This window comes from Dasypus novemcinctus, chromosome 10 (assembly GCF_030445035.2).
Source record: "Dasypus novemcinctus isolate mDasNov1 chromosome 10, mDasNov1.1.hap2, whole genome shotgun sequence".
In the NCBI taxonomy this organism is placed as follows: Eukaryota; Metazoa; Chordata; class Mammalia; order Cingulata; family Dasypodidae; genus Dasypus; species Dasypus novemcinctus.
In genome coordinates this window covers 89,908,712-89,922,022 of record NC_080682.1, presented here as the reverse complement: position 1 = coordinate 89,922,022, position 13,311 = coordinate 89,908,712, and the positions used below count along the sequence as shown (strand labels likewise).

Genomic DNA, 13,311 nt, shown 5'->3' with positions numbered 1-13,311 from the left:
GTCACTAGGTAAAAACATATTGGTAAACCAATAAGGCAGTGCAAATGCTATTCAACAGTGAAGGTTGGACTGGGAAACAAAAAGCTTCTAAAAGGTAAACAAACTGCAATCATCGAGATTTAGCTTAAGCAAGAATGTAGGAGGAAAATCTGAAAACATTCTTTGATATAACAAGAATACCTTTATGATCCTTACATCTCAAAGTAGGATGGGAGAGGAAGGTTAGGTGTTGAACCAGTGGTAGTCTTCATACCCCTTAATATATAAAAGATAAAGATTATTACTCTATCTTCCAGTTACTTTCCTGAATGCCTCCTTCACATGTTTGTTCCTCAGGCTATAAATGAATGGGTTCATCATGGATGTTATGATGGAATAAAAAACAGAGATCACCTTATCACTTTCATTCATTTTCCTGGAGTTTGGTCTCATGTAGGTGAATATTGTTGACCCATAGAAGAAGACAATAACAGTGAAGTGGGAGCCACAGGTAGAGAAGACCTTGAGCCTCCCCTCCCCTGACTGCATCCAGATCACGGTGGAGATGATGTTCCAGTAGGAGAAAAGGATGAGGGAGACAGGAGCCAGGAGGATGACCACACCCATCACAAAAATGGTCATTTCTGTGCTGTAGGTGTCTGTTGAAGCCAGCTTCAGGAGGGCAGGAGGTTCACAAAAATAATGGTTAATGATATTGCTTCCTCGATAGGGCAGACACAGTGTGAATGTGGTGTCCACTAGAGACACAACTGCACCACTGGCCCAGGACCCAAGGGCCAGTTGGACACACACCCAATGTGTCATGATGGAGGAGTAGTGCAGGGGCTTGCAGACAGCCACATACCGGTCATAGGACATCACTGCCAGCAGGGCACTCTCTGTACACCCAGCTAGGAGAAAAAGATACATCTGATGCGGTCACCCCTCGGGCTGAAGTGTGGTTTGCTGGCCTGGCAGGGGAGCGGCCGCGGTAGGCCTAATTCCGCTGCCCCCATAATAGGGTGGCTGGTCAGACTCACTGCCACCCCTGAAGGAAGCTCGGCATGGGCGCAGAGTGCCCTCGGGTCTCCCCTTCTCGGCAGCCATGCTTCCGCGGTCGCCCCTCCTCCCAGATGGCGCCACCCGATGCCTTGTGGGGCGGCACCCTTCTTCTTCCTTCTCCCTAGGGCAGAAAATTCCAGTCTGCCCTTTTCCCCTCCCCCGACAGCAGCAACAGCCAGGTGTGGGCGGAAAAATCCAGCCCGCCCTTTTCCCTTCCCCCGACAGCAGCAACAGCCAGGCATGGGCGGGAAACTCAAGTCTGCCCTCCACCCCAGCAACAGCAGCCACCAATGCCTAAACCCTGCCCCTTCCCCCAGCAACAGCGACAGCCAATCCCTAACCACCACCCCTCCCCCGTCCAGTACCGCCCACTGACCTTTCGCCGGCAACCAATCAGAACAGGGCGTGGCTTCGACCAATCAGCCTTCCCCAGCCCCTATAAAACTGTTGCCTCTCTCTCAATAAAGTGGACTTGCGTGTTTACCTTGTCTCCGCGGTAGTTCTTCTGCCGTGCGCCCTCCAGTCCTGAGAGCCCCCGACAAGGGCCTGGCCTCCCTTGTCCCCAGTTCGTCGCCTGCTTCTCCGGGCGACCCCTTCGTCGCCGGCTTCGCCGGGCGACCCCTTCGTCGCCGGCTTCGCCGGGCAACCCCGTCAGCCGAACCACGCAACCCCTTGTGAGACCGATCCCTCGTCTGCTGCCAGACCGACCCCTCGTCCCAGGTGGGACCGACCCCTCGTCCAGAGCTGGACCGACCCCTCGTCCGCAGCCAGACCCCACCTCTACCGACCGAGCAAGCCGTCGCAGTTGGCACCCAACGTGGGGCAAGGCAACCCCACCACAGCCTCACTCCATAACCTGGCAGCCCCCCCCTCCTCTCTTCTCACCTTGGGACTTCTCTCGTGCAACATTGCTGCTACCTGAGCCTTGGCTACCTCATACGATCCACGGCGGTCTGGGAGAATCGCTGGATGGCTTTCTCCTTCCATGTCGGGGGCTTATACTGACCCGCTATGATTAAGAGGAGCCTTGGATTTCTCAGGAGCGTGCGCTTGCACGTCTGAAGTAATCCTACCACAGCCCTACCCCCTCCTCTCTTCTCACCTTGGGACTTCTCTCGTGCAACATTGCTGCTACCTGAGCCTTGGCTACCTCATACGATCCACAGCGGTCTGGGAGAATAGCTGGATGGCTTTCTCCTTCCATGTCGGGGGCTTATACCGACCCGCTATGATTAAGAGGAGCCTTGGATTTCTCAGGAGCACGCGCTTGCACGTCTGAAGTAACCCTACCACAGCCCTACGCCCTCCTCTCTTCTCACCCCTATCTTTTTGCTCTGCATTGCTGCTCCTGAACCTTGGTGACCTCATATGATCCACGGCGGTCTGGGAGAATCGCTGGATGGCTTTCTCCTTCCATGTCGGGGGCTTATACCGACCCGCTATGATTAAGAGGCGCCAATAAAACTCTCAAGAGCGCGTGCCTGAGCACCTCCACCCCTGCCTTCACCTCTGCCTCCTCCCCTCCATGCTTGCTCCCCTTTGCCTTGCTCCACTGCTCGTCGTCCCGCCCTCCCCTCGTCGGGGCCTTCTCTTGGCCCGCGACCACCGTCGGAGCCCCACTGGCTCCGACCCCTCGTCTCACCGCGCACCTCGGCTCCCATCGCCGCGCTCTCAAGGTAAGGGCCCCTTTTCTTATCGGCTCCAAAAGGCCATTAGCAATGGGTAACATCCTATCTGCTAAGCAAGCCCCACAAGTTCGGGCTCTCGCCGGTCTCCTAGACACTCACCGGTGTAAGATCTCTTTCAAACAGCTTCAAGTATATTGGGACCTTTTTCTCCCCTTTAATCCGTGGCTTACCACGTGTCGGCTCTGGGACCCGGACACCTATACTCGCCTTATAGATAGGGTCACTTTTGCTGTGGAGCAGGAAGGTAAAAGATTCCCTCCTGGCTTATTACAGGCAACATGAAGTCCACAAGAAATCTTGAAGGGTATAATCTATGATATGCTATATAAAAAAAGATTTAAAAGCAGCTATACCAAGAAAGTAAGAATTATGAGTCAACTGTAAATAAATTATATATTTCTGTTAATGTGTTGTAATTGTTCTGTGTTTGTCTGTCTGTTCGTTCAATGTCAACGTATATTGTGATACCTCCGGATGGTAAATATAAATTACTAGAAATCTTTAAAAGAGCTCTATTCAAATGGCCAAAAATTAAATAAGCGCTTATATTAATACTTAAGTTTATTATATTAATACATAAGTTTAAATGTTAATAAGATATCTACAATTTTAAAAAAAATTGTAAGTCTTAATTAACAAAATTAACTGTACGTCTTCATAAAAAGTTGTTCTTGCCTAGATTAAAATGAATAACTTATTTTTCTTCACAGGATAATATAAAGAATGTAAAACTTATATGAATATTAAAAAGGTTAAAAGTTTGTAAAAATGCTAACGGAAATGTAATAAGTTTTGCAAAAAGACGTATTTTGTCCTAAAGTAAGATGGCTAATTTTTCATAAACTCTTGAAATTTAATTTGCATGCGGCAAGTGTAAAAGGTATTGTGATAACTTTACGTAAGGGAATGTGTTCTGTAAGGATAAAATTTATCTTCAATAGTTTGCATTGGGGTATTGAATGGCTGATTCCAAGGGGTCATTCTTAAATATATATATATATAAAACTAAATTGATGATAATAATGATAAAAGGTAATTTTGTAACAGGAAAGATTAACAGCAACCAAGCTCCCCTGCCAACTTGCTTTTAGGAAACAGTTTCTAATATTGCATGCTACTAAGTATTTAAAGAAAAGTTATTCTTAAGGAAACAAAAAATGGTTTTGTCTTTGCAGCCATTGTCTATTTAGCAACACCCCTCGCTATCGGCCTAGCTACTGTTGCGCCGGACGATTGGAACCTTAAACAAAGACTCCTCCTCACTGTCATCTTCCTATCTATCGTTACTATATTTACTGCCCTCATTCTCCTTCGTTTATAAAGCAGTCTCCTACAAACCACAAAGCTTCTGTCTTAAACATACCATTCTCAACCCTATCCTCTAAATGATCTTCTCACTTCCCCCACAGCCTTTAATACTTTATTTCTTCCTCATAACCTTTGCTTTCTTGATAATATTTTCCGCCATCTGTCTAGCCGCTACCACCCCAGAAGATTGTAACCACGGCCCCCCATGCCGCCATCGCTCTCAAGTAGCTCCAGCCCTGCTAAACGGCCCGCAACCCGCTTTCCCCGGCCCGCGGCCTGCTTTCTAGCATCTAATAACGTTTCTGCTTTTAACAGCTCCCCATACTTCTGCGGAGCTTCCTCCTGTCTCGACCTCACTCCTCTTCTCAGCCATCCAAAGCGTCCTTTCTCGTCCCCCGCCCCCCTCCTTTTTTCGCTTGAACCCCTACTGCGTTGCAGATTGGGCCGCCCCATGTCGGCCCGCCCCATTAACATCGGCCTCTCTCGCACCCGTGAAGACTTTGGCCTTCTTATTGTCCTCGCCTACGTCTCCACCACTCCCGACGCTGCCGCCACCACCGTCGCTGGTGCCCTGACGCGACTTGTCCTCACCGCTGCGATCCTCCAGACCATCACACAGTCTGCCTCTACCGCTCTTCGCCGCCAAGAAGAGATCAACTACCTGTAACGCGCTGTCATCCTGGACTTTTAACAAGCAGATGGACCTTATAGCCACCGAGATCAACAAGAATTGGACATTGGCCACCCTTGCTTGCAACGGCAAGATACTGCCCCCCAAATTGTACATTTGTATCCCCGTCATACTCACCTCCCTCTTCAGCCCCGCTTCCCTCATTGCTTACTGCCTCTTGGGCCTCGGCTACTTGTTGCTGCTGCCATCCTGGCCCTTATTTGAAAAGAAGGGGGAAATGCGGTCACCCCTCGGGCTGAAGTCTGGTTTGCTGGCCTGGCAGGGGAGCGGCCGCGGTAGGCCTAATTCCGCTGCCCCCATAATAGGGTGGCTGGTCAGACTCACCGCCACCCCTGAAGGAAGCTCGGCATGGGCGCAGAGTGCCCTCGGGTCTCCCCTTCTCGGCAGCCATGCTTCCGCGGCCGCCCCTCCTCCCAGATGGCGCCACCCGATGCCTTGTGGGGCGGCACCCTTCTTCTTCCTTCTCCCTAGGGCAGAAAATTCCAGTCTGCCCTTTTCCCCTCCCCCGACAGCAGCAACAGCCAGGTGTGGGCGGAAAAATCCAGCCCGCCCTTTTCCCCTCCCCCGACAGCAGCAACAGCCAGGTGTGGGCGGAAAAATCCAGCCCGCCCTTTTCCCTTCCCCCGACAGCAGCAACAGCCAGGCGTGGGCGGGAAACTCAAGTCTGCCCTCCACCCCAGCAACAGCAGCCACCAATGCCTAAACCCTGCCCCTTCCCCCAGCAACAGCGACAGCCAATCCCTAACCACCACCCCTCCCCCGTCCAGTACCGCCCACTGACCTTTCGCCGGCAACCAATCAGAACAGGGCGTGGCTTCGACCAATCAGCCTTCCCCAGCCCCTATAAAACTGTTGCCTCTCTCTCAATAAAGTGGACTTGCGTGTTTACCTTGTCTCCGCGGTAGTTCTTCTGCCGTGCGCCCTCCTGTCCTGAGAGCCCCCGACAAGGGCCTGGCCTCCCTTGTCCCCAGTTCGTCGCCTGCTTCTCCGGGCGACCCCTTCGTCGCCGGCTTCGCCGGGCGACCCCGTCAGCCGAACCGCGCAACCCCTTGTGAGACCGATCCCTCGTCTGCTGCCGGACCGACCCCTCGTCCCAGGTGGGATCGACCCTTCGTCCCAAGCGGGACCGACCCCTCGTCCAGAGCTGGACCGACCCCTCGTCCGCAGCCAGACCCCACCTCTACCGACCGAGCAAGCCGTCGCAATCTGAATTGAGCACCCAGCAAAGGAAATGACCTTTCTCATTACCAGTAAATGGAGTAACAACTGGGGGATTATGCTGGTAGAGAAATAGAGATCAGCAAAGGACAGGTTTTTAAGGAAAAAGTACACTGGTGTGTGAAGTCGGGAATCAGCATGGATTAGGACAATGATTAGCAGATTCCCAAATACAGTCAACAGGTAAATGAGGAGAAATACCACAAACAGCAGGATCTGGGTCTGCTGATCTGAGGAGAAGCCCAGCAAGATGAATTCAGTCAGATATGTTTGGTTTTCTTTGCCCATCTATGCTTATGTCTGCCTACATATCAGTATTAAAAGAGCAATCAAATGTTGACTATGATTGAAAGTGAAGGTTTCAATGGGGAAAAAAAAAACATTTGATTTTAAAAATTCTTGCTGTCATTTAAGATGCTTGATTTCTAAAATGTCCATTCTTATATTCCTACTGAAGCCATTTGATTGGCAAGCAGGGCAAATTCAAGTATAATCTCTCCTAGTGGTGGTTGCTGCCAGGGCACTGTTGTTCACAGAGCCATTACTCAATGATTATGAGGATAATGTCAAGAAATATCTTCATAGTAAGTAATGTTATTTATGGGAACAAAATATAAGGATGCTAATATATTTTGTGGAAAAAAACATGGATAGTTTCCTCTTTAGTAGCAAATTTAGGGATGATTTTCCTACTTTACTTTTCAGACAGTAGACTTTAACTTTCATTTCATCAAAAAGCAGAGGCCAATAATTAACTTTTCCATTTTGTTTCCAAGAGAGCTCTTATGATCTTTTCAAGCAAGGAAGGAAATTTTAAGACCTTTTCAGAATATTTTATAGTCCATAGTCCTGATCCTTTCCCAAACTCTTCACTGGATCAGAAAGTTAAGACTTGTTGGGGCTGCTCTAGAGTAAGGCATGACTCAAGCTGCACCATACACTATAGTAGGAAGGGCAGTTCGTGGAGAACTAATGCAGCCACAGCAGCTGTCTGGATAGTTACAATGTCCTATCTGTCATAATAGTGTTTCACCTCATGAATGCTGCAGTTTGTACTAGAATATACAATCAGTTCGGGGAGTGCATTGGCAGGCAAAGAGGCATTGGTCCAATGAATGAAGCCAGACAGGAAACACTATTCAAAACCTATAAAATGCTCTAAATCAGCAACAAGTAAGGACTAAGATGGCTGGACCTAAGCTAATGGAGAAGTAGATTATAAAGGGTTAGGAAAGGAAGCAGAGCCATAAACAATTATCTTGAACTAAGAGCTGGAATCTGATACCACTTGGAAAGATTGAAATTCTAGTCCTATAATTGCCTACGAAGTTAGAATGAAGGAATAGAATCTGGGTAGAAACTCAGCTGTCTTGGAAAGGGAATCTTAGGGTAGAGAGAAGCCAAAGACTGCAGACATATAAGGATTTCTTCTCACAAGTAAAATCTCACACCTAGCTGGCTGTGTAGAAGAAATGTAGACAGAGCAGTTGTGGCTGGACCATTGGTTCATGAACCATTAAGTATGACAAGTATGACATGATATCGAGATCACTTTGTGAGAATAAGTTTTCTATTCATATACTTCCATCCAGATTGGATTTTGAACTGGGTTCAGCCTGATGCTCCAGGAAGGTCCATTAACCTGGCGGGACCAGGAAGACAGAGTCAGAGAAAACTTTGAGGGACAGGCAGAATCAAATGGAAAGATCTTTACTTTAGCTCAAGTGTGACGAGAATATAAGTGGATCTGTGAAAAAGTCTTGGACATCAACAGCCCAAATAAGGTAGTGCTTTTGAAACTGTGGTTATAACACCTTACTTGGTAATGAAATAGACTTAGTGAGCTGCCGCCAGTATTTTTAAAAACAGAAATAGAAAATAATATACGATCTCTTATAACAATGAAAGTATTGTTCTGAGAAAATATTTGTTTCAGTTTTACATAAGTGTTTGTGTGAGCATGTGTGTGTGCTTGTATGTGTGTACTGAGTTACAAGGTAAACTGTATTTCTTACTAAGAGTCATTATAAAAAATTTGAAAAAGAATATTGCTATAAGTAAAACATTTTTAATTTCCAAGTACAGCAATAAAATAATTCATTACTGATAATTTTCTGATCATTTTAAAGGCATTTTCACTACTTCATTATAGTAAATTTACATGCAATGAACTGTGAATATTGCACATGTACAATTTCATGAGTTTTGATGAATGCATATAATAATAGACTTTTTAAATGTTTTTATTCTTTTACATGATTTTTTTGTCTACAAACTTATCTTCCTAACAAGGTTGTGAGTTTCTTATGGGTAGCAAATCTATCTTATGCCATATGTCCATATCTCCTGGCATACAGTAAATTTTGAAGAAATGTTTACTGACTGACTGAATACATCCAGGAATGAATGAACACCTTTTCACACACACACATGCATAGTCACACATAAGCACTCAAATACTCCTAAGTACTAATCATCCTATCAAAATTATAGTGTGAGCACTGGAAGACACACCTGATGCTGGGTCAGCTAGGTTATCTCCTTAGAAGGGGAAGATCCTGTGACCAATGAGGAGAAACATAAGTGTGATCACCTGGGCAACCAGTGTAGGTGACAGGGTATCCATGGTAGCTACTCTTCTTCCAGTGGAAATAGAAATTTCCTCAATATATCCCCTTTTCTTCCTTATTTGGAGCCCCAGAGAGGATGAATCCTATGTGGTAGCTACTTGAATACTAGGGGGCTAAGGCAGGCAGTAGCCACATGCCTAACATTATCACTCCACTCTGCTTCTTTCCGACCTCCCAAACAGTGAATGGTGAAATGCAAGAGACTTTGTAGGAATCATCAAGAGAAGAGTGTGGGAAAAGTGAAAGAGGATGGGAACACCAAAAGTGGAATGGTTAAAAATTCAGAGGACAGACAGAATTCTGGTAGTGGAAAAGGAGTAGTTAGATTGAGTGACCATGGTCCTTTTGGTTTCTCTGGGTCTTTCAGCACACAAACTGATCCTCTGTGGAAGTGCCTAGAAGGAAGGTTTCTAAAGCTGAGGACTCTTGAGAAGAAGATAAAAGGAAAAATCTCCTCTCTCTGATAGACTATAAGATGTAAAACAAGGACATGTCATTTCAGGTTGGATTCAGAATTTCTGACTCTAGAGAGACTTGGTCCTTCAGCATCTACGTCCTTCTTACCTGTAGGTTTAGGGTGAGTTTTGTCTTAGAGATGGTAAACTATAGGTGCAGGATCTTCACACAGAGCACAGTAGAGTGAGATCTAGAAATCCCAGCTGCAGATCCAGTTTGGGATTAGGTCACAAGGATACTTAACCATCTCCCCTGTGGATTTCATCCAAACTCTTCTGTCTTCTTCCCTGAAGTAAACACTTACCTTTTAAGCACCATCACTGATGCTTTTCCTGAGAGGATGTCTTAAAAAGTAAGGCCCTGAGAGGTGAAATAAACAAGATGTTCCTTAGAGTTCTCTTTGAGAACAGCTCACTTTATTACCTCTACACACAATAAGACACCTTGGGACATTTTTCTTTATTTGTGAGTATGTGTGTGTGTGTTTGTAATCATAGATTGAATTCTGCAAGTCTGCTCTACTTTCCAGTCCTTTCTAAAACAAAGGAAAATATTTTGTTGGCTTTGTAACTGAGAAGAATCCAAGAAGCCATCCATAGCTGTCCCTCCTCTCTGCTTGAGAGCAAAGCTGAGTGCAAAGAGCAGGCAGATATCTACACAACTTTTACTTCAAATACTCAGAAAATTAGAAATCTGAACCCTCCTTCATTACTTTTCTATTAAAATGGGATTAAAATTATTATTCATGTGAAGATGTAGTAGTGACACTTAAACTAATGTTAGCTGGTCTTAAAGCATAACAGGCCTGAGAAAATATCTGCAAAAAAATCAAGTACTTGAGTCGTATGCCTGATACAAGAAGAGATGGATATTACCTGGAGTTGCTGATTGAAATTACTAAATGTTTTTATTCTTCATCAGTGTTTATTTCTTTTTATATGAAATGCTTTGCAATCCTTTACCATATTTTCCTAAGCTTTCCTCAAATATTTTTTCAAAGTTAGCATTAAAGTAATTATTTATTTATTATTTTATCTTTATATAAGTATTCCAGCTAATAAATGAAGCAGAGATGATGGAATTAGAATATCATCACTTTGCAACTCCCAGTTGTACACTGGATCTAGGGGCACACTACAAAGAAAGAGATAGCAAGATACCATGTTCTTCTTGGTGGAGTGCATACAATATCATCTGTGAATTAATCTTCCCAAGAAATGAAACTTGAATCTGATCAAGTTCTATCAGTTTACAGGAAAGAGTAGATTGAGGTATGAATCAGACAATAATATGAAAACATAATGAGCAAACTCCAGATTTTAGGTAACTATGTTTATTTCCTCAGACAATATTTTACCAGAAAAACAAAACCTGACAGAGGGAGGAGAAAAATATAGGCCTGGAGATTTCAGAGAAAAAAATATAATATTATATGGCTATAAATTCACACTAATAGGGAGATAAGAATTGAGAAATGTTGCTCCTCGGAATTAGTAAAACCTAATGTTTGTACCTTCAGAAAGGAAAGGGAATATCAACTAGACCCTTGGATATAGCTGAGAGAAATTTTTAAATCTTCCTAGTTATCCAAACATAGAGCTGTTGGAAATAAAATAGTGTCTTTAAAGACAAACTAGGGCTTATCTCCTGTGTGGTGAATTTTTAAAAATTTCAAAATGTGGAAGTAGATAGCTCAACACCAAGATCAGAAGTGGGATCTCATTTAGAAGCACTAAGGTTTCCACATGACATTGGCACTTACAGCCTCTGGACAGAGGTACATCTCCCCAGTACCATTCTGAGGGCCCCCATTACCTTCTTGTTTCTCAGACCATAGCTAAGACGGTTCAGGGGTGGAGTAATGACAGTGTAAAATATAGAAAGGATATTGTCCTGTCAGGGATTATGGTAGGAACTGGGCAAGATGTAAATAAACATGGCAGCTCCATAGTACATTCCTACCACAGTCAGGTGAGAAGAGCATGTGATGAGGGCTTTCTGTGTCCCCTCACTTGGTGATGTGGACAACAGCAACTAAGACAAATGTATAAAAGGCAAGGATAGCAGCAAGGGGAGGCATGAGAAAGGTTGCACACATTGTGTATACCATGAGCTCATATTTGAGGTATCTGTGCAGGCCAACTTCAGGAGAGCTGGGATCTCACAGACCAGATGGCTAATCTCCTGGGACATGCAGAAAGGGAAGTGCATAGTATTTGAGGTGTGTCACAGCATTCAGGGAGGCAAGGACCCAGGATGTGGCCACCATGAGTCAGCGGACACTGGGACTCATGAGGACATTGTAGTTCAGAGGATGACAAATGGCCACATACCTGTCATAGGCCATGAAGGTTAGGAGGAGGTCCTCTCTACCACTGATGGTCAGGACTACAAACATCTGAAAGGCATAGCCTCTAAAGGTTATGGTGTCCTCCCCACGCAGATAACCCACAAATGTTTTTGGAGTCACTACAGATGCAAACAACAGGATCATGTGAGAAAGCTGGCTGAGCAGGAAGTACATGGGCATGTAGAGCCTGGCATCCATTGCAATGACCAGGAGCCACAGGCCATTGCTGGTCAGGGCCAACATGTACAGGACTATAATTGTGGAGCAGAGCAGTTCAGGAAAACCACTGTCATTCAGAGTCTTCACTAAGATGAAGTCCCTTCACAGGGTGGAGTTCCAGAACTCCATTCTATTGTTACATCAGTTACATGAAATTACAAAAAATGTAGGTGAAGTTGTGATGAGGTAGTCACTGGGGACTTCCTGGTTCTACAGTGTTAGAGCCCTTGACCAGCAGGAATTGCTTTCTCTGTTTCTAATATCATATTATCAAATTGTATTATAATATCACATTATCATATCATACTGACTTGACTCATCAGACATGTATATTTATAACATATTGTTGACAGAGAACATGTTTTCCTCACTCCTTTCGTTTCCTTCAATACAAAGTTTGCCCCATTAATGCAACAATTCTAGACTTGACTGTCTTTTCATATCTCTTAATTCTTCTGGAAAAAGAGGAGTGACTTCATCAAGTGGAAGAGATTAAAGGGAAAATCTGGGCACATGTGATATGTCCCCTTTTGTTTTGTTATTTTGTAGAGACATGGAGTCCTCAAAGAAAGATGCCCTATATCACTCCTCTTTCCAACCAAGATTCTGAACCAATTGAAAAAGAAAATATTTGTGCAGGCCAAAATATCACCTGTTTTTTTCAGAAATGGAAGTGTGTAGACTATATGTTTCTGGACAATGGGCTTCCTAATACCAACCCCAAAGTGGACAGAAATATGCTTTTAATCACAGGCAATGTCGGACCGAGTCAGTTGTGCTCACAGGGAACACCTGGGGGAACAGATGAAGAGGGAAGTCAAAGCACTGACTATCTTATCTTACTTCCAAAAAAGAGAGTTTTTCCTACTCATTCTTCAATTAGATTATGTTCCTTCTCCCTTCCGAAGGAGTAAGGAGAGAATAGAGGCCAGGTATTTTACACCAATATCCTCTTGACTTAGAAGAAAACTTTGGAGAGGGAAAGAACCATCCCCTCCTATGTCTCTCATGTGTCAGGCAACACAAAAGCTCCTGGGAACAGAATATAAGCATGACATACAGGGTACCTGACCACATTCAGTCACAGTCTTGTGATGAGCATTAAAAAATAAATGCAATTACAAATTGTGAAAAACCCCATAAAGGAAAAGAATAGAAAAGAGTTCTCATAAAGACTGGTTATTAAGGAAAAGCCTCTCTGGGAGGGTGAATGTTGAGCTCAGTTTTGCAGGATGAATATAAATTTTCCATATGAAGAGGGTGATGGGCTATCTGGACAGAGAATACAGCCAATGCAAAGTTTCTGAGGCAGAAAGGAGCTTGTAGAAACTGAAAGAAGCCTGGTAAGGTGGGTACTGACTGATATAAATTAGAAGAAATGGACCTGTTCAAATCATTCTGGGCCTTTTAAAGTATGTGGAATACAATGGCAAGCTATTTAATTGGAATGTACAGGTGTGGTATAAGGCAATTTATATTTTCAAAAGATAACTCATATATGGAGGACTAATAGATAAGAAAGGAACACGTTTAAAGACGGGAAGATATGTGCAGGGGTCATTGTGGTCATCCAGGTGAGAGAGAGTAGTTTGGACTAGGGAAGTGGCACTAATATGATAAATTCAACCTACATTTGGGGAATAGAATCTATGATAATTGGTGATCATCTTGGAATTTGTGATGGAAATCATGTAGGGGGTTCTAGTTTGA

At 44.5% G+C, this 13,311-nt stretch overlaps 1 protein-coding gene and 1 pseudogene across 1 annotated transcript; both read right to left on the bottom strand.

Annotated features, from left to right (window-relative positions):
• Positions 1 to 285: 285 nt before the first annotated feature.
• On the bottom strand, positions 286 to 6,234 carry LOC101411672 (olfactory receptor 2D3-like). The gene is made up of 2 exons (XM_012528403.1): positions 5,913 to 6,234; positions 286 to 890 (listed from the first exon to the last, which is right to left on the bottom strand). Exons 1-2 carry the CDS (start codon positions 6,232 to 6,234, stop codon positions 286 to 288), a joined length of 927 nt encoding a protein of 308 aa, XP_012383857.1.
• A 4,556-nt stretch (positions 6,235 to 10,790) lies between these two features.
• LOC101412119 (olfactory receptor 2AG1-like) lies at positions 10,791 to 11,730 on the bottom strand (annotated as a pseudogene).
• Between the last annotated feature and the right edge of the window lie 1,581 nt (positions 11,731 to 13,311).

Coding starts and splice junctions, on each gene's coding strand:
- LOC101411672 (XM_012528403.1), bottom strand. CDS start 6,234: ATGGGCAAAGAAAACCAAACATATCTGACTGAATTCATCTTGCTGGGC. Junction 891..5,912: donor TGCGACGGCTTGCTCGGTCG/GTAGAGGTGGGG, acceptor TTTTTCTCCTAG/CTGGGTGTACAGAGAGTGCC.